The sequence below is a fragment of the Malurus melanocephalus genome, unplaced genomic scaffold, assembly GCF_030028575.1.
Source record: "Malurus melanocephalus ecotype Western Australia unplaced genomic scaffold, MMel_1.1 scaffold_708, whole genome shotgun sequence".
Classification (NCBI taxonomy): Eukaryota; Metazoa; Chordata; class Aves; order Passeriformes; family Maluridae; genus Malurus; species Malurus melanocephalus.
Genome location: NW_026623940.1, coordinates 13104 through 39330, shown reverse-complemented (window position 1 = coordinate 39330; position 26227 = coordinate 13104). Strand labels below are relative to the sequence as shown.

The 26227-nt window shown below is 36.0% G+C and overlaps 1 protein-coding gene across 1 annotated transcript in view; it reads left to right on the top strand.

The window, feature by feature from the left end:
* Positions 1-7950: 7950 nt before the first annotated feature.
* The window catches only part of MUC6 (mucin 6, oligomeric mucus/gel-forming), a gene marked incomplete at its 3' end in the record, with an annotated part of 31300 nt that continues 13023 nt past the window's right edge, over positions 7951-26227 (top strand). Inside the window, exons 1-16 of the mRNA XM_057384413.1 lie at positions 7951-8002; positions 13044-13106; positions 16368-16608; positions 17219-17345; positions 18455-18542; positions 18942-19051; positions 20006-20213; positions 21011-21133; positions 22115-22235; positions 22550-22688; positions 22864-22968; positions 23312-23384; positions 23649-23786; positions 24638-24799; positions 25337-25431; positions 26067-26199. Of these exons, the coding sequence (XP_057240396.1) occupies positions 7951-8002; positions 13044-13106; positions 16368-16608; positions 17219-17345; positions 18455-18542; positions 18942-19051; positions 20006-20213; positions 21011-21133; positions 22115-22235; positions 22550-22688; positions 22864-22968; positions 23312-23384; positions 23649-23786; positions 24638-24799; positions 25337-25431; positions 26067-26199 (1978 nt within the window). The remainder of the gene's footprint in view (positions 8003-13043; positions 13107-16367; positions 16609-17218; positions 17346-18454; positions 18543-18941; positions 19052-20005; positions 20214-21010; positions 21134-22114; positions 22236-22549; positions 22689-22863; positions 22969-23311; positions 23385-23648; positions 23787-24637; positions 24800-25336; positions 25432-26066; positions 26200-26227) is intronic.

Sequence of the window (26227 nt, the reverse complement as noted above, 5' to 3'; positions counted from 1 at the left end):
TACGTATGTACATACGTATATGTATACCATATGTATATACATTTATACACACAGTAAATATTAGAAGGTAGATACACTGTGCAGTTGTTATAGCATTTAAGTCACCTAACYTATTTGGACAAGATCTTAATGCATTTAGCAATGTATAGTCTGATTTCTCAGAAAGTACCAGCACATTGCATCTTAGAAAACACATTTAGCAAATATCTTGCTTATATTGAATTGTAGATAGGTAACATTATGTGCATGTTTAGTTATTAGTCTCTCTGCTTGTTCTTAAACTGAACAATGAGAAACTAGAGATTTCAAGTCAATAATTAACGTAGTGGAATATGTACATAAAAGGAAATATAATCTAGAATGGAAAAAGGTAGAGAACAACTTACAGAGAATATCTACTGCTAATTTAGCTGTTGCTTTGAAGAGCACAAGGGAGTAGCCCTACTCACAAGAGTTAGGAYTAATGGTAAGTCTGTGTCCTATCTAAACTCTGTGAAATAGACCTTTATATAAATAGACCTTTATATTTGTCCTGTACCTTTGCATATGAGACACCTACCGCCTGACCCAAGGAAGAAAATCCAAGCTTGAGATAATTAAGATACATGGCACAGTGCAGCAATTCAGTGCTACACTGTACTGGGTTTAAAAACTGAGACGTGTAATTGTCAAACTGAAACTACCAAATGAAGGCAATTTAATACTTCGTTTTCATTTTCCAACTGATTTTTCATACTTTATTATGTTTCATCTTCCTTAGGAACATCGTAGTATTAAAAGTGCATATTAATTACACTGAGCTTTCAACCAGTGGGGGATTTTCTCATGAGCAAAACCTGTTCTTTCTGTACCAGTGTGACTGATAATAACATGTAGATTTTATGACATTTAGTCAGGCACAGAAACAAAGAGCTTTCAGGACAGAATCTGTGACATGTATTAAGTTGAAAAATGATGGCAAAAAATATCAAATCTTTGTGAGAAGATATGGTCCTGACATCTTTATTCTACATTTAGATAAACATAAAGTGGCTTCCAGTCTCTCTGTGCTGTGAGGTCTTATATTAAATAGTCAGCTGACAGAGAGAGACATGACACAAACACYGCTGTCTGGCCCCAGAGACCAAGAAGCTGTAAAGAAGAGTTGCAAGTTGCAGCTGCAATTCTGTCATGTTTGAGTCAGCAAATGCAAAGACACTCAAAAGGGATGCAAGTTGTTCATTCTTCCTCTTGTATGACTTCTATTAACGCATTGTTGTTACGATTCTCTATACATAGTGCTCTCTGCCCATGGGGAAAATAGCCATATTGTCCTTTTTTTTTTTTGAAACTGTGTGTATGAAAACTGCCTCCATCAATCCCTTCATACTTTTTAAACCCTTAACTTTGGTGCACTCTTCCAAAAATTTGATTTCTTTAGAAAGGGAAAGAGGTTTCCAAATTTCAGAATAAGATATAAGTAATGATATTCAAATCTGTTCTATCATGATTCAAACATCTATGATTCAAACATCTTCACAACTTTGGCAAAGTGACTACAGCGACTATTTCTGTACTTTTTTAAAAAATCCAAGTCAACCAAAATGCATAAAAAAGGATCAGAATATATCAAGTAAAGGATAAACAAAAGTTTATGCTTGACTTTATTATCTTAGCAGATATGTTATATTAGCATCAGTTGGAGACTATCTTTTCCAAAAWGCACACACATTAAAGAACAAGTTAAATATGGATTGCCATTGACTTTCTGTTCCCAGCTCTTAATATTTGAGTAAATACAGGGTCTATTTTACTTCCTTGCCAGTAGAGGTCAAAGCTTGTACTTAATGAATTCCTGGTTCACACAATGTATTTGCTTTTCCTTCTTTATCTGGTAACAAAATCTATCTGATTATTAAATTAACAGACCTGTGATGTAACAAGAAGCAAATAATTTTATTTTTCCAAGTCCGGTTTGAACATTAATTACAAATTACAGATTTACCTCACTTGTGTGGCAATTATGAGTACAGCAATTAAGAGAACTTAGGGTGGTTCAAATTACTAACTGAACTGAGTTCTGACTAAGCTGGAAACATTTGAACCACAGCTGCTTTCCATTCCTTTTCTGTATGGTATGGAGGCAAAGTGAATGCTGCCCAGGAGAACTGCTGATGTATAATTCAGGATATTCCCTGAATTTCCCTTAGAAAAGGAATACTGATTAGTTGTTAAAGCTTAAAGGCTGAAAAAAACCGTGACCTGTGCTTTCACAGATTTTTGGTCACTGGATGAATGTTCTCCATGTTAATGTAACTCAGAAAAAAAATACAGGTTGGGAATTARAAACATAAAATCAAATTGATTTCAATGTTTTCTATTGGGGGGAAAAAAAAGGAGCACCCCAAGTTTGGATTCAGTTCAGCATAAAGTCTAATCTGTCTCTAGTCTTTATATGAAGTCATCATGAATACCSTTTTTCTCTCTACTAGAAGCAAATGAAAATAAGAGAATCAGTCTTCCTCTGCAGATTCCTTAATAACTAGAAGATAAGTTTGGCCTTAAGAGAATCTGCACAGAATTTTGTTCATGATCATAATGTTTGAGAGAAATTTTAACTAAAATGTTAAARGGAGACAGACACGAATAGAGGTGACAGTCCCTCTGTAGTTTCATTTTCCATGATCCTATTATTCTGTTCTTTTCTTTTACAGTCAGCACTRTAGCTAAAATTACCAGAATTCACGATTCTTATAGAATAAATGGTGCAGCCCAGATCATTCCTGAGATCAGAATGCAAACCAGTTTGAGTCCAGCATCAACAACATAGGATTCAGAAGCAAGAGAAGAGTGTGGGAGCTGAGAGCAAACAGTTTGTCTTCCCAGTGTTCCTGTGCAGGAAGGGCAACACGGTATCATAGTAGCTGGCCTTGCATTGTTTTCTGTGGTTTATTTTATTCCTCAAAAAGCTTTTACTCTAGAAACACTTCAAATATTTTGTCCCAGTTTGTCCTCGGGGCAGCAGATATGCTTCAGGGAACTGTGGGAGTGGCGCCTTTGTCAGTCTCTCATGTTGACAGGACATAAAGCATGAACTACACCAACCCAGGTCCCCACAGCTACAGTACCTGAAATATTCATCACAGTGAGTGCCAGAGGCATAAAGCCAACACGAGGAGGTCTCAGGCCATTGTCCCTAACAAATTATAATTGAAAGTTAAGTACCAATCAATGAAGTCATTACCACTTTTAGAGGCATGAGTTTTAAATTATTTTCTGCATTTTTTTCTATCAGGTATATGGGAAAGAATTGACTTTACAGTCATTTAAGTACAAAAGTACTTTTGGAACAGTATAAGAGTGCTACTTTTGGAACAGTGGAAGAGTGCTGTTAGTTGTTTCTTAGTTTGTGTTCACTTTCATCTATAACACTGTTAAAACAAGAAATTAAATATGCCGTAACACCTACAGCCACTGTGTCTGCATATTGCAACCAAGCATAATTTACAATGTTAGATGAAATTTTACATTTGAGTATCYATAGGCAGCTACCCAAGGACAGCAGAGATGGCTCCAACTGAATGGCAGCCCTAACAGTCTACTCAATAGCAATTTTTTTTTCTGGTTGTGCATGAAGTATCTCTTTTACTTCTAAGGTATGAAGAAAAGAATTTTCTTGATTCTTGTGACCAAAAGAAAAGCAGAAAATGTGAATTTCTACTAAAACCATAAGGTGGATTATTTACTGTCTGGTGGCAAAATCACATTTGGCTTCTTTTAGGTGCTGTTTAGGGAAGGAGTTTAGATRTACAAAAAGCATGAAGAAAGGCAGCTGAAAAGGCACACAATTAAATACAGGAAATTCTAAATGTGGGACAGAGGCTGAGGATGAGGAATAAGCTGGTCATCATTTTTTTTTTAATACTTCTCAGCCAAAAATTTCTTATTTACCACAATTGGAACATTCTCAGAATATGTCTGTTTTATCACCAGTTTCTTTGGAAAGCGTCTTGGCAGCAGGGACAACCAGCTGGCTRTGTGGTGCGTGCCAGCCACTCACAACTAGACAGGGCCCCTGGTGTGTGCCATAAGCTCAGCCCAGGGARGCTGCACTGTGTGGGATCCTCTGCTCCCCGGCTAGATTACCTGGAAGACGAGGATGAGAAACAGGAAGGAAAAATGGAAGCTTGTTTTCTTCTGTTTAGCAACTTAATGCCAGTTACATTGTTCTTTTAGTTCGTTTTTAAATAGTGGGAATAGTAATGGAATTACCTAGTGTAAGGTGAAGCACTACTAACAGAAAATAAATAATGTTACCTTGAGACAATCTATACCAAAAAAAGCCCTACTAGTTTCCTTGGATTGTCAAACTTTCCTACTGAAATTTTCCAGCTCATTGGATTGCAGACACAAACTAGGATTGCCCTGCCAGTCATAGTGAATGTCCCAGTCATAAAGAATAAAAGATAACCCAGCTGTTTTCAAGAGTCTTATTTTATGTAATATTGATACAGCATTTATAAGACAATGAATGCTATATTCATTATAAACAGTGATTTAGTCATGAATATTCTGAAAGAATCACTTGAATTTCAGGCATCTAAAATAATTTGGAAGTTAAAGTATGATTTTAATAGTGTCACATTAAAAAAAATCTTGCAATTATTCAAAATTTGGAAGAGACAGAAAATCAAATTTTAGAGCTTAAAGACAAAACCCACCAGATCAGCTGTTGTGTCAGATTGCTATCAAGCTGTAGCCTGAATCTTTGTATTCAATAGCAATGGAAACTTGCAAGTATAAGCTTCCAAAGCTGGAAATTACTTGTACACCCACAGAGACTTGGGCTAATCAAATGCTGTATTTTGGTCTGACTCTTTAAAAAGATATGTAGCTATTTATAAAAAAAAATATGCAAGGCTGCTAAAATAATAAACAATGTATATTATATTAGAGTGTGTTACTGGAAGTGGAATGTTTTCTTAATGATCTTCATAAAAGCGCCAAAATATTCTGTAATTGATATACCTAAAAATTCCTACAGTAATTAAACTGTAGACAAGATATTCTATTACTTCATTAAAGTGTTATAACTTTCTCAATTTGCATAATATCTGGCTTACATAACTTCCTTTGACATTTCAAAAATCTTCCAGAAGTGTACATGGTGCTGAAAAGTAAACTATACTGCAATACTGAGAAACTGCTATTGGCTGCTAAATATGGCCACAACAATTTCTGCTCTCCTGTACATCAGCAGTTTCTGACAGCTGATGTTGTTACTAAATCAATTATTAAATGGGGGGAACCCCCACATTAATTTGAGGCATTGTTCTCTCACTACAGCTGGACAGACTGTTTTCACAAAGCTCTTCCACATAAAATAATTATCTGTGTACTGCAAACKCAGTCACTTCTCATATCGCCAAGGAAATGGTTTTGTCTTGGTCTGAAGTCCTGACTTAAATGSRGTTGTAGATGGATGCTTTTGATTAACTGCATTCACATCATTATTGGATGTCTCCATAAAATAATAACTTGCTGAATCATAAGTATTTAGACTGATTTACTGAAATTCCTTCCAGAATAGCAGAAGATAATATCTTTTTCCTAACTCCTCAGATAGAATGACTTCTGCTAAGAATGTTGCTACAAATACAAAGAACTGAAAACAACAATAATTTGGATGAATATTTGTAATAACTTTTGTCAGTATTTGCATTCCTTGAGAATTTTAAGCTTCATATAACAAAGACATAAAAAGTTTCAGTAAACATAAATGCTACAGAGAAAAGCTTGAAGGTATGGTAATGGAACAGGAAAATTAACTATAACCAGTTCCATAATGTCTCAGGCTGCTAACTTTGATGGTAAAAGTGATGCTCTCAAGTGCCCAGAATCTTCAAATAAGGAAGTAATGAAATGCTCATTGATGTCAGCTGCTTTAATTTATTACTGCTTGACAGAAAGATTATGAAAATATATTAAAAAAATCCTATTTGACAACAGTGATGACATTTTTCTGTCTCTTCTGTCAGARAAAAGCACATTTCTGTCTAACACTATCAGTTATCAAGTTTGAGTTGCTAGGGAGCACTGTAGCCCCTTATCTTCATAAAGAAGATACTTTCTAGAAGTGGAAGAAATGAAATTCTGTTTTGGATTTCATTAGTAAAAACTTTGCCAGAAATTAATGTGATATGTGCAGTTGTGAAATCTTAGTTATGTATTTGTCATAGTATCAGTCTAGTTAGAAGCTGTTTTGAGGACTTAATATTTTTTCACTTTGATCCTGGGTTTTAGAAGGGACAAGTGATTTTGTTAATTTATTTTGGGGTTTTTATAAGGCAGATGGAGAAAATTTTCAACGGAAATTTTTTAATTTGAGGTTGCAGTTCTATTATCAACACCCATATACTTTATCCACCTTCTGTTCCTGGGAAGAGGAATTGGAAGCATTAGAGAAAAAAAATCCCCAAAACCAAAAAGGCAGACCTTTATGTCAGTTAAAATTCAATATCTTTATTTTGATTACAACCAGGTTGAGTCAGGGGGAAATTATGTTAAGCCATTGTCTCTCCAGTTCTTCTTCCCACCAATCGGAAGGGGTAATTCTGAGAACTTCTTTCCTCTCCCCTTCTTTCTCTCCCCTTCCTCTCCTCTGACCTTCCCTCACTTTCTCCTTCCTGGCCCTTAATGCACTGCCCCTGGTAGCTGGAAGCCAGGGAAGTGCCAGGGCAGGCACAGTGTGGGCAGCTGTGGCCATGGCTTGTGATCTGTCATTGTGATGCAGGTGTGGATGACAGAGGAGGCACCTGCTGTGCACGGAGATTTCCAAGGGAAAGGCCCCATCTATTCCCACTTTCTTCCAAGGGTCACCTTAGTATTGCGTAGGTGAAAAACAAAAAGGCCGAAGAGATTCATAAGGAGACATAACCCATGCAATTTATACTTTATAGGGAAAGTTTTCTTACATCAAGACTATTTTTTCCACGAATAATTATTGTGCTAATGAAAAATGACAGGTTGAAGCAAGTTTTACTTGAAACAAGTTTGTTTTACTGTCAAAGTAGTGGTGGCAGTGATGCTTTGAACTTATGCAGCACACTCAACATTTCACCTATAATGTGGAAAGATCCAAGTGTAGCAGTAGTGGAATTGATCTTCTGTTAAGTTGGCAGGGAGGTGGAGATTAATTTGTGAAAGTTGCCAAAGTACCGCAGTGCAGTAGTCTGCTCTGGAACACAGACTGCCCTCTGCCCTTGGCAGTGCTAAGGTGGTGGGCAAAAGCTTACTTAGCTCCCTTGCATAGTCAGGAAATCAGCTGTACCATGGACAGACCTTTTTACCAAGGCAAAGTTTATCATTTTGCTTTAAAAATCACACAAGGGAGAGATGAACTACCACTCAGGAGAGTGAATGAAAGCGAATGAAAGAAGAGTTAATAAAAAAAAATCTAAGATCTGTATCTCTGTTCATTCATGTCTTACCATCTTTTATCCACACAGTCTTTACAGCACTTCCAAAACTCCTRCACTTCATTCTTCTACTTTGTGTACTGGTCCAATATTATTCCTTTCCTTATCAGCTAGTGATCATAATTTGTGTATTATTTGTCTTTTTGCTTTTGGGTATAATACCCAATTTGTTCAGTAAATGCAGTTAAAAGTGTTTGAGCTGTTACAAATAGAAGCCATTATAAAAACCTTGTAAGAATGATAATGAACTGGATGAGGTTTGCATTTTCTTTTTTCTTCTTTTTTTCTAAGTGGCTTTTAGGTGTGTTGAACTTGATAAAGAGGAGATCCTGTTTGGCAATTCCTGCAAGCTGTGGGAATGAGAGAGGGCATTGCAATTCTATATATAAAGCATCCAAGCTTGAAGAGGGCAGCCTAGAAAGTGGAAGCAGTGGCACTTCTCACTTGGAACCGAGGAGAGCACTGAGAACACTCCCCAGGCAGGGCATGCATCATGCTCCCAACACTAATACTGCTCATCTTCTGCAGTTTTCTGCAATCCGCTGGTAAGTCTCAGGTGCCTGGGTTCCTCTTGGTGCATAGTTTGAAGGAAAATACTGAAAAAATATAGAAAAAAAAGGGGAGACTCCATTGTAGTGTTACAACACATGAGGTTTGGGTTTTGCTCTCCCACAACCTACAGAATTCAGTTTACATGTTTTCTCCTCCTTCATCTCAAAACACCATTGGTTATTTAATAAACACATGACTGAAATAAAATTATCTGGCTTTAAATTTTTCAGAAAGGTGGTTACTAGTTTGTTGGATTATTCCCTCAAGTTCATTGACTAGACACTGGGAATATTTTTAATGGACTTCTGTTGTGTTTCCAAGCTGCTAAGTGCCATCATATTTCAGATGTTCATGATGCAGTGTCCTAGTAATATCATTGAAGTTWTATATTGTATATCTTCTGTGTAGTGTGATAGTCAAAGTAATTTTTCTTTGTATGTGAACTGCAAAACGAATTGAAGTATGAGCTACGTGATGGTATTTCTTTTTTGAAGAATGATGTGATAGAAAGAATCCTGTGCTGAAAAAAAGGGAAAAGGTTCCAATCTAAAAATTTTACATGGCTTAATATATTCCTCCATATATTAATCAGTATAATTCTTCAGTCTTTTAAAAGTATAATTCTTTCGTCTTACTTTTTTGATCCAACCCACCTGAATACCAAATGAATGTGTAATTTCTAAACAAGGCTTGATAGGTAAGTCCATTGACTCTGTAGCTACTCTGTCTTCTTACTCATTACTCTTCCTGTGGTGTTTTCAATGGATTTTTTGAGAATGAGCCTTTTTTGCCATGGCTTGGTATTGCTTGAGATCGTTTCTTTTTTTCTCTTCTGTGTAGTCTCTTTAATTACCAATTATTACAGTTACAATTTCAAAAGCAGGTTTCAAACTACTAAAAAGCATACTTCACTTGCTTTAGGTTAAACAAAGTTAAATTTATTTCTTCTGTATTCTATTTACTGTATTTAATGAACCATATAGTTCAAATTGCATGGAGACATTTATTACTCTTAAATCACTGACTTAAACTGTAGCACAAAAATAATTAAAATATAAGCAGCTGAACCCTTTGGTAGACTCTCAGAGCCAATTTCTAACCTCAGCTGTATTGTTATAAATCATGTGTAACTCCATCCACTGTATTTGCACCATTGTAACCAATATCAAGTCAAGTGCCTAAACATGGATCCTAACCCCAAGTTTTACTGCCTGCAAGATCTYAATCTACATTACTTCCTATGTTAGATAATACATGCATTAATATTAATATTAAAAACTAATACTTGCAGTCGAATAGAAAATTGCTATAGCCACTTACACAGCCACAAGATTTATATATAAACTTGGACCTTCTCATACAAAAGACTAAGTTGAATTTAAAGATAAAAATCCTAGAAACATGGTCAAGAAAATTCTTACAAAGCAATTTTCTTCTTTAGGATGTATCAAAATTTCAGGGCCTTAGTATGCTGTGCAAGGTTGGAGACACTGAAAACAGATTTTCTTCTGTCAAAGAAAGATTTGAAATCAGACAACTTTTGGATGTTGATCTGTATGTTCCAAAACTGGACAACGTGCAAGGGTGCTCATTGTTTTGAACTCTAGATCCAAATTTTGTTTCCCTAAAATGAGTCAAATCAAAGCCAGGAATTAATTTCTCCTCTTCATGGATCTGTATCCAAATTCCATACCTTAAATCCATCTCTAGCTAGAAATGTAAATAAATGTAAGGACATATATTTGATTATATGATATGAACTCTGATGGAAACTGATAACTCAAGAAAATTGGTGAACATGCATTAGCTTGAGTTAAAAAAAAATCTACAAAAGATTAAACCCCAGTTAAAACTCATAGTTCTAGCCTTTACTTAATAAGAGAAGCTGGTTCATGGATTAAATTGAGGCTTCACCCCTTTATCTATTTCAGTAGTCAAAATAGTGCATGGATCCTTTTGAGAGGTTTATGTAAAGTCATTGACACTTTTTTTCAAAGTATGAAGTTACCCTGATTTATGGTGTTCGGACCTCTGTTTGCAAGAGACAAGGGGAGTTAACAATTCCATGTTGAAGAGAAGCTGTCATGAACATGTGCAACTGATTACTCATGTTACAGCTACAGCTCTAGCAGTACTCTCACTGCTAAATTTAATTTTAGGTTTCTGTCATTTATTTTAAAGCTCTTGTCCTTTCCTGAACATCTGACATTTCAAGATTTCTGTTTGTCCCTAGAAGATAAAAACTGAACCCTTTATAGAACAGAAATCCTAAATTATTTGTCTGGAAGCAAAACGATTTGATTTAAATGTTTGTTTTTCATTTGTTTATCTGATGTGAAATACTTTGACTGAAGTCATTGCAACATAAATTTGTATTTTCCCATAGGGATGTTTCATAGTAACWGTAGTATAGGAAGAAAATTCTTTATTTCTTCATAGTAAGTCATGTTCCCTGACTGGGTTGTATTGCTGCCATGAACTAGATAGGCTAACCACACAGAAACTGCACTTCAACAGATGTAATTCTCAAGGAAGCTGACCAGCTGGACTAGAATGGGAATTGAAAGTAAAARCTTCCTTTATCCAAGAGAAGTGAAACTCTGGTTAAAGTTCTATTGAGATAATTCAAAGTAAGTATTTAACATCATTTCTCAAAGAAAAACAGAATTCTTGGAGTAATAGCAAAAAGTCAGTAAGGAAGATTTCAGTATTTTAGACATCTCATTTAACGCAAGGACAGCCTTTTAAATGAAAAATTCTTAAATGATTGCAAAATACAACTTCTGCATGGGGCCTTAAAACATCTGTACAATCTGCCATTTTGTGTGGTTGTGAATGGATGATAGCATTGCCAGGAAGATTTAACTAATCTCTTTGAAGTTAAGTGAGAGAAGAAGAATGTAAATGCTGAGAATAATTACTGTACTGTAATTAGTATAATAGTTTGATCTGACAGGATACAGACGGATTGGTAGATAGTCAGAAAATGGCTCTCTATTTGTTTTATTAGCTGTTCTTTGGGCAAAAGGTTAAAGTGGATTAAAATCCTTAGCTATTTTCAATCTTGTACACCTCCATGTAATCCAGGATGATTATTATGTTCTAATTTAATCCAAATACCAAACCTGAAGTATTTGTTAAATTTTGTTTGCCATGCTCAGATGTTTGAGTTTGAAACGCTAACAAACAAGCTTTGTAAACTGACTTGTCTGTTCTAATCTAAAATATTTGCCTATTAATTATTAGACATTTTGCTTTACATCAAGCTCTCTAAATAGMTCTGACTAGAAGTAATGTTTTAAGCATATATTCAATTCCTGCAAATCAAATATCCTTGGAAAGCAGTTGTTACACTCTCCTAAATCCCATTAATGTAGTGTTGAAGTTTAGAATTAAACTGTAACAATTGGAAAACTGTTCAACCAACAGTAATAAATTATTGAACAAACAGAGGGGGGTTCAAGAAAGGCAGCAGGAACTCTAGGAATGAAGAGTGTTAGCTTGAAAACAACAAACTATTTCTTTTTGGTGGTGTACGTACTGCGATGCCTGGTTCACTAGGAACTTGGAAGAACTGTGCTGGATTTTGGAAATACCTGCTGAGTTGCAGGTCAACCATGGAGTCTGTACTAAAACACTGGCAAAATTTCAAATAATTACTAGCCAGTGCTGACCTACTCTAGATGAGAAGGCAGAATGAGTAGGATCTACAATGATTTTCTGATGTGTCAGACAACTTGGGAGTGTCTGAGATGAATGCTGTTTTAAGTTATTAGAACATTTAGGGGCACTTCTGTCACTAAACTTACATCCTTGATTTATTTCCCTTTTGTCTAAATATTCATTTAGAATACCAGTATAGTATTTTACCTCTTAAAAACTTAGATTAGTTTATCCAGATAACATCTTTTTTTCAACAGAAGAATTTTTTCAGAGAAGAAATGAACCATAGACTCATGGAAATGTTGGAGATAAATGTCTGGATTTGAGATCCAAAGTGAAAGCATGTGCTGAAACACTCAATTCCAAAATTCCCTCTTGTGCCTTAACCTAGCCTTACATAAAAGGCAGAACCTCACCTGTTTTCCTGCAGTCCTTGAGGTACCACATGGGAAACATTACCTTACCTTCAGCAGCACAGCATGGAATTGGCTGAGAGTCTGCTACAGCTGGTGAACTCCCTGGAGGYTTCCACTCACTGCAGTATCTAAGGAAGCAACAGAACCCTGCAGAGCTGCAGTTATATATAGATATGTATGTAGATTTGGCCTGATTTATTTGATTAAAGAAACCTGCCACATTTTCTATGTCGCAAAAGATCCTAAACATGTAATAGAGAATTACATGGGTTCTACGAGATACTCGCTCTCACTGACTAAGAAATACCAGACAAAATTTAAAGATTAGTAGCATATTTCTGAAGCACCCTGGGTCTTTATTCCTGCATCTTGGAGCCCACACTGCACTCAGCATTTGCTAAACATTCCTTGGCTTCTCCCAAAACCAGGCTTTGTGAAGGGATGTGTGGAAGGGAGCAGGTGACAGCTTTCATCATTCTGCCTTAATGTGAGCAGCAAAATCAACAACTACGCCTGAAGATTTCCTACTCTTTAGTCCCAGATCCTGTGGTTCTTGTGAAGAACACATGGGACAATACTTTTTCCATATTTTCACACTTTTGGCTATTCCCTCCACTACTTGTACCCAGATGGTGAAACAAGAATTCAAAAACATAAGAAAGGATTTATCCCACTTTTTTTAAAGTAACATAGGATTTTAATATAAAGTAAAGGACATCTCATATTGCGTAGGATTTCTGGAAAATTTTGATAACATTTGACCAGCACAGAAGGATTTTCTATAATTTAATTTTTTTAATATGAATCATGTGATTTTCCATGATAACTTCCACTCAGATTTGTGTGACAGAACACCATTTATATGTGCTGGCCTTGCTTTGACCTGTAGCATGCTTTAAAATAAATAACTATTCAACTTTTTTTTGCTCAGAGTGTTGTCTTCTTCCTTTCACAGCTTTTGAAGGAAATTATTGGTCCTACATTTTTCTCCAAAAACAGAAGGAATCTCTGCAAAGAAGTAAGTGACCTGATATTTAATGTTGCATTCAAGTGTGAGTGACAACTGTATTCAGCATCAATTCCATATTGCAGTAGACACTGTACAAAAGACTTCATAAAAATAAGTCTTTGCCTCAAGGACCATATGTTTTAAAGCATTACACTTTAGCAATTCTGAATGAAGACTTTGCATGTAAAAAGATTGTAAAATGACCTTGTCTCTCTCTGGTAAGTTTTAAACTAAATGGAAAGTGCTTGAGTGTGCTGTGCTGAGGTTTTGATGCCTTAGGATAAAAACTKTGAGCAATTTAATAGTCTTCCACATATAGAAATATTCTGTTGGGGTATTTGTGTGGTAAGTTTGATGTTTATTCCTACCTATTACTGCCTAATATTACCTAAAATTTAGGATATGGATTCTTTTGATATTGCAAAATCCAGGAAACTAAATAAAGCTCATTCTTCATATTGATTAGGTTTGTGAAAATGATTTTTAAGATTTCAGGTTGAAACAAACTTTTATGCAAATGAACAATTCCTCACCTTTATAGCCAGCAGCCAGAGGGGAGTCAGAGTAAGGACAGATCTCTTCTTCAACATTCAGCTGTGCCAGCTGCTGCCACACTTCTGGTAGTTTACCTGCAGTTTTCCCAAAGAATGCTTTTGTGTGTATCCATCCAAATTTGTATGCAAAATTAATTTACTGTGAATTTGTGCTAGTCCTTCTGAGTCTGAGAAATACAAATACTAAGGTACTGCTATTACTTGTGTAGAATGATGTGCAAYGCCAAAGGGGGAAAAAAAGCAGATTATGGCTTTAAAATACTACAAATATTAGCTATAAGAAGTACTGTTAGAAAGGCAGATCTCATTAAAATGTTAGCTCATATTTAAAAGAGCAAATTTTGACAGCAGTGATTGTAGCATTTTCTGTTACAAAAAAATTTTGGTACAAAAGGATGATGGACAAGGACTCGGAAGCCAGAGCACAAGCGAGGCGTAAATAGAAAAATCCCAATAGCCTCATAAAATTCGCTGAATTGAAAATAATGTGAGACTGAGAGAATGAATATCTGTGGAAGTATATATGCCTGACCTGATGGTCATCTTCCTTTGGGCAGTCTGTTAATAATCTCTTCTGGAAATAAAACAGACAGCTACATCAACCCTTGGTCAGAACCAACACTATTTTTCACATGTCCTTTTCTGAAGAAATATGAGGTACTTTGAAGTTCATTCAATAAACGTTTAGTTTTCCATGTCCATGGCAAGAATACATAAAAGTCATCATGCTAACATGATATACTGTATTTTACAGGACATGATGTTCCTCTGAGAAGGCAGGATACAGAAGGCTATAGCCCTTCTGAAAACACACAATTTTCACAAGATCCTATCTAAATAAGTATAGGTATCAGTCCTAGTATTCTGAATTCTTTTCCTATCCTATTCTATTTACAGACAATGTTCCTAGTAATTAATAATTTTAGTGGTTTACACTAAAATATCACACTTTACTTCTGCATACAGTTTAAAAGTGATTCTATGTACTCCAGAGCTTGTTGCATATCAGTGGTTGAATTAAATTCTTTGTCCAGTGTGGGAAAAATGTGAAGGTGTAGAACAAAAAGAATTGTATAAAATGCAAATTAATTATAATAAGAGGCATTTCTTTATGCAGAAGAAACCAAGGGTGGCTTGAATTAGGTGAATTCTCATTCACTATAAGCATGGAAAGGCTACATGAAGTTCATCCTAAAAGCAAAAAAAAAGACTTGTGATCAGACAAAAAAATTGCAAATATTCGAGAACTCATCTCTGTGTTCTGTCTGTTCTTCTAACAAGAGAAACGGTAGAGCATGGATGTAGACAAAAGAAAATCTCTAGATATCATTTAATAAAAGCTGAACTCGAAAGACAAACAYATAATCTAGATTTAAACTTCCTTGAGTTGTTGACATTCCCATTTGTTATTTTTCTTTGATAAGATTTAAATAGAAATAAATACTCTGACCATGCTCTGATATTTACTGAAAGAGGCACCTATTGCACTCTGACTATTGTGCAGCCCCAGGTAATCATTCCTTGGCACACTCTGGGGTTTGGTGGTCAATACCACTCACACACAATATGTGAAATTAGCTGGACTTGGGCAGGAAGGATCGATGATAACCTTTAGCCAATTCCTACTTTCCAGTCAGACCTTCAGGACAGAACAGAAGTATGGAAGAGGAGCACTTCTTGCCAACAGGTAACAAMAGCTCATTAGGAAGCAGTATTTTCTACCTGACCTGGATAAAATCAGTTACATTCCGTAATCCTTTGATTACTCCTTTAGAGTTAAAAAAGCTGTTTTGGCTCTAAAACAATAAATATACATTGCATGTAGACTGTGATAAACTTACATGATATTTCGTGACTCTAAGATCTATTCTAAGGTACCTGAGCTTCACCTGATACCATAAGCAAAAATGATTAAAAAACGAAAAGCAACAATCCGAGTCTGAAAATACAGAACTGAGGACATGATTTTAATTACTTCAGTTAAATTATTAGCTTCAGAGGGAGACTGTTCAAATGCTGTAAATAGGTGCAGAACTATCTAACAGCAAGTGCTGGAGTTGTATCTGTTTTTTTTTTTTTTTTTTTGATTCATTTCCACATCCAAGAATGTGTCTATTCAGATAACCATTTCAGATTACATCTTTAAAATGAAAACTGATTTAAAAATGCCATATATTTATAAAACTGGCTGGAACTTTGTTACAGAAACACAGAGCCAAAAGAGTAGGGAATTACAAGTTGGGCTTCAAAGACTGTCTTTGGATATCTGTTGTGCAATTAATCATGATACAGTAACGCCATGGATTGGTAAATGCTGGGCCTGAGAAGTTAAAGGTCTGTCCTTTAACAGTTGCAGCTGTCACCTTTGCAAACAGATCTAGCAGACTGAAATTAGAAGGTAAATTGTTACATTGCCAATGAAGTAGTTGTAAGGGTTTTTCCCAAGCTAGGAAGTTGGGGAATTCTCCTGCGCTTACAGTAAATAAGAATATTGCTCTCTCTTAATATTATTTCCCTTTCTGACCTGAGATGAAATTTTGAGGTTACAAAACAAAACAAAACAAAACAAAATAAAAAAAAAGAGGGCTTGAATGTTGTTTACAGAATTAATCTGAGTAGAAACTTACTAGCCTGTCCTACTATTTTTGAAATACTAATCAGAATGAGCAAATATACTTTTAAGAGTCCTAAATCTATTATTCTTTCTCTTTTATAGTTTTGAGCAAGGATTCCTGTTCTACTTGGGGTGGAGGCCATTTTTCAACCTTTGATAAATACCAGTATGACTTCACTGGGACTTGCAACTACATCTTTGCAACTGTATGTGATGAAACCAGCCCAGACTTCAACATTCAGTTCCGCCGTGGRCTGGACAAAAAAATTGCAAGGATCATTATTGAGCTTGGACCTTCTGTTGTCATTGTTGAGAAAGGCAGCATTTCTATCAGCAATGTTGGGTAAGGTTCTGCCAGGAGTGGGGAGTGAAGTGTTTAAAGAGGGCAGGGTGTTATACAGTAGTTGCACTAAAGTCCACTTTGTGTCAAAAATGAATTAACAAACCACTGAAGTTTACATGCCTAACTGGGCTCTGCTCCCTTTGCTTCCCATCAAGCACTCACACTCTACAACATTCCCTTTATAGGTTTCTCTAATCTTGTCAGTTTTCTGTCGTAACAATAATTCTTATATTAACAAGTCATAGAATCTCTTCAGGATAATCAACATTAGTTCTACCACACAAACTTTATTGTTAGGAGTTCTTGAAATGTGTGACTATGCTCTAATAAAACCAAACCGAGTGAAGAAGCCAAGTGCTATGCAAACAATGTCAGTAAAAGAATCACTGTGCAACTCATTTTCTGGTGATTCTTCTATGAAATTGATGACACGGATTTTCAATCAGGAAAAACTTTCATGCATTTTGAAAGTCACAGCTAAAAAGGAAAAAAAATCCTGTTTCAAGTTGCTGCAAGTACTCAGACTGTGTGTGTATCATATCCAAAACAGTAACAAATGCCTGCATAATCTTGCTATGATGTTGGTTTCTCTCTTCTGAACTTATTCCAGTGTCATCCAGCTGCCTTACTCCAGCAATGGAATCCAAATAGCACCTTATGGATGCAACACCCGCCTGGTGGCCAAGCTGATGGAGATGGAACTGGTTGTCATGTGGAACAATGATGACTATCTCATGGTGAGTCAAAAGTTCTCATAGAGCAGAGAAGAAAATTCTCATTGATTTACTGAAGTGACAAGAATTCTTTTAACTTAATGGGTGCTTTTGCATGTATCTACTATTTTGATATTTATTCTTTTCCTAGTTTATCCATTCCTCTTGAAATAAGTAACTTTGCGTGTTACTTTTACTTGCAGCACTGGTAGTTAGCTAAAGCCACCAGTGCTGAGATTTGTGGACACTTCCATACATTTTAGTCTTTCCTCAGGATATTCCAGCAGCTGCAATGCTGAAGAGATGTTGTTTAAAGTTGCGTAGAATCTAATACTGTATGACATAGTTCAATCTTTTCTATTGGGCTTCCCCAGGACACCTTTTGGTTTCAAACATTGGATGCTTCTACCAGCTTCTTTGTTTCTTTCCTTTTTCTAAATCTCTTCAGGTTTTCCCTCCAAAACCCCCAATACATCTTCTCAGTGTGACCTATGAAATTATTGCTACAAAATAAATACTGAATTCTAAATTAATGTTTACTAAAACAAGGAGAATCATATGTAATAACTTCTCTGGGAGATTTATCAGCACTGCTGTCACACATATAAGAGGAAATGCTACTGTGATGAGTTCATTTGACTRTACAAAGAATATAGTTTTATTTCCTCTGATCTAAAATTTTCATACTAATTCATTGTTTGTAGCTAATAGTAATACTACCACTYTAGTCTCCAGAACAATAGGAACTGAAAAACCTTCCTCTGGAAATAGATTTTTTTCCTGTAACCTTAAGTTTTTTAAGAGAAGAAACCTGAAATTCATGCTCTGTCAATAAAGATATCAGCAAGGATTCAGCATTATTTTCCCTGGCTCCATAGAATATTATCCACCCTCAATTCCCAGTAGTGTCTTCAACTCTTATTCTTTTATTAAATAATAATTTTTAAAAATCACTATTTGCCTACTGGGAAATCACTGCTTACAAAACTCTTCCTCTAAAATGTCACTGAAATTAATGAGAAGAATCACCTTTAATTGGTGCTTGAACTGAGTTTGCTTGAGAAAGGTAATGCTGTCATAAATAATTTTACTTAGGGTGATCCTTTAAAATGTTTTGTTTTATTTCATTTTAGGTTTTGGCCGAAAAAAAATACATGGGGAAAACCTGTGGAATGTGCGGGAACTATGACGGTTATGAATTGAATGAATTTGTGCGTGAAGGTAAGAAACAAGGACATTTCAGATGGAAGGAGAACGAGTTGAAGTGAGTCAAGGTGACAATTGAATACTGTGACAGCATTGATCTGTTTCAGAATTGAGTAAAGCAGTCCCACGGGGCACCAACGTACCCCTCATATGATTGTGCTACACTCTGTTATCTGCTTTGAGAATAATATGATGGGTTCCTCACACACGTGATAAGGACTCTTATCTATTAGAAACAGGTGCTAAGGATCACTCTCTCCTAGCTTTCAGAAGAGGCAGTTGTTACCTTGGGAATATTAACTAGTAGGACGTTGAACAGTCAAAGAGTAGAATCTGAGTTTTGCCACATCAAGCAACAAGTAAACAAATCAATGCAGTCTTTTTAATGACAAATTGTAACCCTTCAATTTCCAGGTAAATTGCTGGATACATATAAATTTGCTGCATTACAAAAAATGGATGACCCATCAGAGATCTGCCTGTCTGAGGAGATACCAATTTCCACCATTCCTCACAAAAAATATGTAAGATCCTCTTGGCTTCTCTGCAGCATAGTTCTTAACAGCTGGGGAAAGACAGATAGAAATCAACAACAGAGAGGGCAGTGGTTTCATAAAACTGACTTCCATATAAACAGGTAAAGTCACCATCTCTATAGCATGACATGAGAAAGAAAAGGAATTCTTTCCATTAAAAATACATTTTAATAAAAGCCCACAGGCATTTTTAAGGCTAGAATTAAATCACTCATAAAAATCAAAAAGCATTAACTCACAGCTTTCTGGAATTCCATGCAGGTCATGACAGGAAATTATGGAAACCAGTGAAGCTTCAAGAAGTTTTTATCAGCCAGCTAGAGACCTGGCACAATAAGCTGTACAGACCTGAAGATATTAACAATGCCTAAAACATATTGCCAGATAACAGCACTGATAATGGGGACAACCACTATCAACTGCTATCACTTACCTCTGTAGTTAAAAAGAAAATGAGTGTGCCTGAGAATCTTGGAGACTTTATACTGCAGTAGGCAGCCTGACAGGCAATATAAACATGCAAGCAACAGAAATGCATCAAGTGTTTGCTCAAAAAGGAATGAATTTTGTGATCTTTACATCTAGGATGTTTGTCCTGTAATTGTATTGCCATGAGTMAACACATTTCCTGTGTATAATGTTTGCAGACAGTTTTAGGGGGATTGATGGCACAGAAAGTGACTTGATTTTCAACATATGAGAAGTGGAATTATTTCAATATATCAAGTTCCTTGTGTTGTACAGTGGATTTACATTCCCTTCTATCTGTGAATTTCTCATGCATTTTAAGTCAAATACACTTTATTAAACCGTAGGGGGAAAAATAAAAAAAAAAATCAATGAGAAAATCATAACTAGCAGTGTTACTCCATTGTGGTTTTCATATCAAGGAAACACTTTCCTTTCATATCAAGGAACAATTTCCTTTCTCTTTTTATTTAGGCCATGATCTGCTCTCAGCTACTTAATTTGGTGTCACCAACCTGCAGTGTGCCAAAGGATGGGTTTGTCATTCGTTGCCAGCTCGATATGCAGGACTGCAGTGAGCCAGGACAACACAATTGCACTTGCTCTACACTGTCAGAGTACTCCAGGCAATGTGCTATGTCCCACCAAATGGTGTTCAACTGGAGAACTGAAAACTTCTGCTGTAAGTTCAAATGGYTTTTCCATGTGGGACTGTACTTAATTTTTCTATGTCTTAAATAGAGGAATAATGATAAATAACTGGAATATAAAACAACTGATAAAATGTCTCTACCGTCTTTGATCAAACAAATTATYTTCTAAAGAGAACAGTGGTCTTTGATAAAGCCATATGAAGGAGCAGGGAAACTTCAAAGGAGAAGGAAGCTCAAAACACAGCTCCTAYGCCTAGATCAGGGACAATAAAACAGAGAAACATCCACCAAGRGAAAACTGCTTAATTTCTCAAATTTCCCACAGGAGGCTGTTTGCTCGTAGCACAGTTTTCTTATTATTGTACTTAGCAAATTAGCCAGTGAAGAAAGAGCTCTTTTAAACAGCCCCTGAAGTCTTTGAACCTTTTTCCTTACAACTGCCATAGCTCTTTTTATTCACAGATGATTTTCAGTAGTCCTTTTTCAGATGCTTAACCTTCTTATTTACAATGACTGATTGGAAGTAAAACCTTGAAGTGCTTCAGAAAATCTGATTTGTGGTATTTCATTAGGCTGCAATAGGGCTTGTTTGCCATTCTTCAAGCTTCTGAAAAACCTTTTCAATAAATTGGCATGAAAAATGGAAAAAAGCCAGAGTGAACATGATGGTAACGATGAATACTCAGATGATTAAATGAGTATTGAGAAAGGATAAAAGAATGTTAATGTCAGAAATCAGAAGATCTTTTCCTTGCTAGGTCATAGATGAAATGTTCTTTTATGTTTACACTTAAAAAAATCTTAACATTCCCACTGTTTGTTGCAGCTGTGGGAAAATGTTCTGCAAACCAAATCTATGAAGAATGTGGTTCTCCGTGTATTAAAACCTGTTCCAACCCAGAGTACAGCTGTTCCAGTCACTGTACCTATGGTTGCTTTTGTCCAGAAGGTATCATTCCATCATATTCTTAATGGATCACACAAATGGTTTTTTTTTTTTTTGCATAAATCCAGTCAAGTGGAATAGACTGCTTAATAATGAACTAGCTGTGCATTTCAGAGCATTGTGCTGCTAGAACTGCTCTTTCTCAGGTAACATAATGTAACYGGAGTCTTGAATAACCATGATCCATAAAGATGGTTGGTTACTGTTTGCAGGAGCAGAGCTCTGAAAATGTTTCCCTCACAAGACCATGATTTCTGATGGGATAATGATATTCCATCTACTTARATTTCTTTACTAAAATATACATTGATTAAGCTTAATTAATTTCCTGCCCCGAACAGGTATTCAGCCTTTAAGGGCACCAGGAAGAGGTAATATACCTTAGAGAATTTCTGCAATAATATGGGCATTTTGTAAACTGCCTTTAAAATAATTCAGCATAAACCTACTAAATAAATTGTGGTTATTACTAACATTTACATTGTTTCTTGAAATTTCAGAACTGAAATATCCTCCAATGTGGATATTTACATCAATATCATCACCAAATTATGGTAGTCAAAAGTAATGTGTTATGAGCTACATATTTAAAACCAGACTTAGTACTCTAGGAAGTAGAATGTGATCATTCTTCAAAATTCTCAAGTCAATTAGAATTCATAGCAAAATGAAACAAAAAACAAAACCCCACCAATGCCCCCAAAAAACATTCTAGATTACTGTTGTTTCAAATGAAGTTCAATTTTCAAAATAGGACAATTGACTGCACTTTCAGAGGACAAAGTAGCCAAAAGCTACTGTCACTTTTGAAGAGTTAGTTTTATTTTAATTAGGAGAAAATTTTCTGCATGTTACATCTCCACGTCTGGGCACTGGCTGTGCAAGAATAGTGTTCTTGAGCTAATTTCAGAAAGCACTCAGGCCATAGTAACTCTAGTGCTAAGTGAGGATGGGGAAAATTATTTTGTTTATCTTCTTTGGCAGGAACTGTTCTTGATGATATCTCGAAGAATCGGACATGTGTTCACATTAGCCAATGTCCATGTACACTGAATGGGAAAACATATGCTCCTGGTGAGACAATGACAGCAGCTTGTAGGACCTGGTGAGTAGCAACAGGTACTGCCAAGAGAGGATGAAGAGCACCTTCACCAAACAATTGGAAAATTTAGCCTAACCTTTTGGAGGGCATCATCTTTCATGATTCAGGAAAATTCACTGACAATCCACACAAGAGTTCAGCAACTTTGAATTAAGATGAGCAACTTCAACTGATAAAYGAAGACAAAGAAAGTCAAAGCATAGAATGTATAAGGATGAAAAGTGATACAAATTACATAGTCTATTACTAGGAAATAGCTGAGGTTTTAGAATGTAAAGAAGAGAATAAACTTAGATGGAATTTCTTGTTTTCTGCAGTAAATGTRTGATGGGTCAATGGAACTGTGAAGACTTGCCCTGCCCTGGAAGGTGCTCACTGGAAGGAGGCTCCTTTGTTACCACATTTGATTCAAGGCCATATAGATTCCATGGGGTTTGCACTTATGTTCTTATGAAGGTAATTTCTTGCAGCCTAGAATCAGAAAATATCAAATGGATATATTTTAGTCTGTCTTTGGTTTCCTATTGGAACACAAACTGAGGATTTCATAAGATACACATTTATTCTACAATGCATTGTTATACTGACACMAACTTCTTTTTTTACTTATCTTTTCTCTGTTTCCCCCCAGAGTTCCAGCCTTCCACACAATGGAACCCTAATGGCTGTATATGAAAAGACTGGTTATGCTCATTCTGAGACATCACTTAGTGCTATAATTTACCAATCTGCAAAGGTAGGTATTCCCTCCACAGGTCCCATCCAGCATTTCAGTCACTAGACTAGCAAAATAAGTGCTCAAAGCCATTTCCAGTAGCTTGAACTTGAAAATTATGAAGAATGAATACTGAATATGTGTTTCAGCTCATGTATACACAGTAAAGATCTCAGTTGATACWTCAACTCAGGAAGGTATTTTCAAAGTGAAAACTGAAAGCAGCATGTAATAACGTGAGCAAATGCTTGAATCATTTTTTTTTTCCTTTTACAAAGGTCGTTGACAATACAGTTGCTTAAGTTAACGTATAAATGCCATCTGTAAAGATAATTACTTCTGGTTCCATGTCCTCTTCTTACAGGACAAAATTGTGATTTCTCAGAATGATCTCCTTACTGATGATGATGAACTTAAGCGGCTACCTTACAGATCAGGTAAAAAAAAGGAATATAAATTATATCCAAATTAAATTWAATGTCTATTTTACACAACCCAGCATCTTYCACAGTCTTTCAGTTAGTAATGCCRGGGGTTTTAGAGGAAGGTTAAAGTCTTTCCTGCTGCATCTGCTCCTCTGTGGAGAGTTGTGTGTGGGAGAAGAGYTGTAGACAGAGTGCTAGAACACTTATATATGCGTTAAAATCGTTACCTTGCAGTATCACCAACGTCTCTATTTTTAAACCTGCTTGTTCCTTCAGGAGACATCACTGTTTTCAGACAGTCCTCCATGTACGTTCAAATGCATACAAACTTCGGGCTGGAACTTGCAGTTCAAACATCACCTGTGTTTCAGGCCTATGTGAAAGTTGGATCACAATTCAAAGGCAGAACATTAGGTAAGTGAACAAGTCCCCATGCAAAGGAAAAAATGTGGGGAGTGTAATTTTGTAAACTTTGTATTCATCTTTTAGGAAATTAATTTTCTTCTCCAGATTCAAAGAAAAAAAAAAACATGCATTAGAAAACTGAATTTGTTTGAGCCAATAGCTTTAAAACAAATCAAAGAAATGAGATGGGTCACATTTTTCATGCATAATACAATGCTGTTCTGTACATGTTTTATGTGTGCCTTTTTCACTACATGCTTTACTACACAATGAAGGAGCAACAAACAAGTCTGGGTGGTCTCTGCATCTTGGAGCACAGCTCTTTGAMTGTAGTGTATGACCACTGTAAACACAATGAGCCTAAGAATTTAAAAGCCTCTCAGCTGGTAAGCACCAGATGGAGATATTTGTGTTTATTGCACAGCAAAATTAGCCATGCAGGCATGTTTTGCATTCTGGTTATGGGGAATTACAGAGAGGCTTTAGCTTTTACAAAAGCCTAAGTGCATGTTCTTTGTCACTATGCATTTAATATACATAAGAAAACATGCAACTGCAGAAGTGTTTCATGGTCTTTCTCTTTTAAATAATTTWAACCCACTTTTTTTCTAAAAASAARACAAAAGCTTCTTTAYGRATTTGTCATTGAATAGAAGTCRACAYTCAGCTTCAGGAGGCAGAGGCTCATTGATTAAATGTGTACATAATCAAGATTCTCTGGCTACTTGACCTGAGTATTCATTAACACTCCATGTAGATAGAGCTTTTGAATCTATTTTCTCATTATCAGAATGAAACATAGGCCACTGTGTGCACATTCTTTAATTTTCAGCCATCTCTTGCATTTCTGATGTTATCAGGTTTGTGTGGCAATTACAATGGAGACACTACAGATGACTTCATGACAAGCATGGATATCACTGAAGGGACAGCCTCCCTGTTTGTAGATTCCTGGAGGGCAGGAAATTGCCATCCTGCTTTAGAGAGAGAGACTGACCCTTGTGCTTTGAGCCAGCTAAACAGTAAGTAGATGATCCTGTTGTAACTGATCTTTCCAGCARGCTTTGGCTGACATTTCCATAAGCCCATACCAGGGAAATGAGAGAGTTGGACAGAAGCAGACTGAGAGGATTGAACAKCACAAATTCTGTCAAAACATTTCTGATTTCTAGAATACATATCAAGTGAAAGTTTATCAGATATCATTTTGGAGATCTGGGGGTGAGATATGAATGAGAGGGATTTGGTGATCTGTCTAGTGAAACTGCAAAGTCCATGATTGTCCTAGGCTTGCTCAGCAGTACTGTGAAACCCAGGTTTAGTTTTCCCAAGTCTCTGTTGATATTGGTCTTAAAAAAAAAGCTCAAAAGACAAAAGAAAGCTCTACTGAGCTGCTTGTACTAGAATAGAGTCTGAAAACCAACAAGCTAAGAAGTTGTCCTATTGTTCAGCGCATGATTGCCAAAAGTTTATCTAAAATATCAAATATTTTTAAAATTATTTTTCAATTTCTTTCCCCTAACTTTCCCTTTTTAATATTTATTATTTACTTTCATTAGAAATATCTGCTGAGACTCATTGCTCCATTCTGACCAAGAAGGGTACAGTGTTTGAGAAATGCCATGCTGTGGTGAACCCTRTTCCTTTCTACAAGGTAGGAAATTATGATGGATGTTGCACAGAGTCCAGATATAAACCAGATTGGACTCATATACAGTGTCCCACACATTGAATCAGCAATGCTGAGAAGCTTAGGAACAGGTGTAGTTTTGAAAATTATGTCTCCACCACAAGAAAAGTCTGTTTGATCACAGGTATCAGTCCCATCCCTGTGAATCAGAAAGCATTTTTCCTCATGCTGCAGTTGTCCATGACAACAACTTTAACTTTGCAAAGTACTGACCTTACCATGGGCGTAATTGAGTTCATTTGCCAATCTACACAAAATATTTTGAAAATTAAAAATGAGAAGCATTGAATAAGCAAAGGCATTTCTTAAGTACTAAGTATATTTTATTTACATCAGCAAGGCAATTACTTCAGATAATTTCCATCAGTTTAAGTTATACAATAATATGTACCTTGTATGACTTAGTTCTGCAGTTCAGCATATTGGTTGGAAAAGATCTTGGAGATCTAGTCTAACCATAAATATAACAATGCCAAATCCACCACTAAATCATGTCCCTATATGCCACATCCACACATTTTCTCAAATACCTTTAGGGTTTAGCACTTCCAAATGTGTACTACCCAGTAACAAAGTACTCTCCATGTGTTGGGTTTCAGAGATGTGTCTACCAAGCCTGTAATTATGAAGAGACCTTTCCTTATATTTGTTCTGCTCTGGGATCATATGCACGAGCATGCAGTTCCATGGGTTTAATCCTTGAGAACTGGAGAAGCAGCATGGACAATTGCAGTAAGTAATTGGACCAACTCTTACTGGT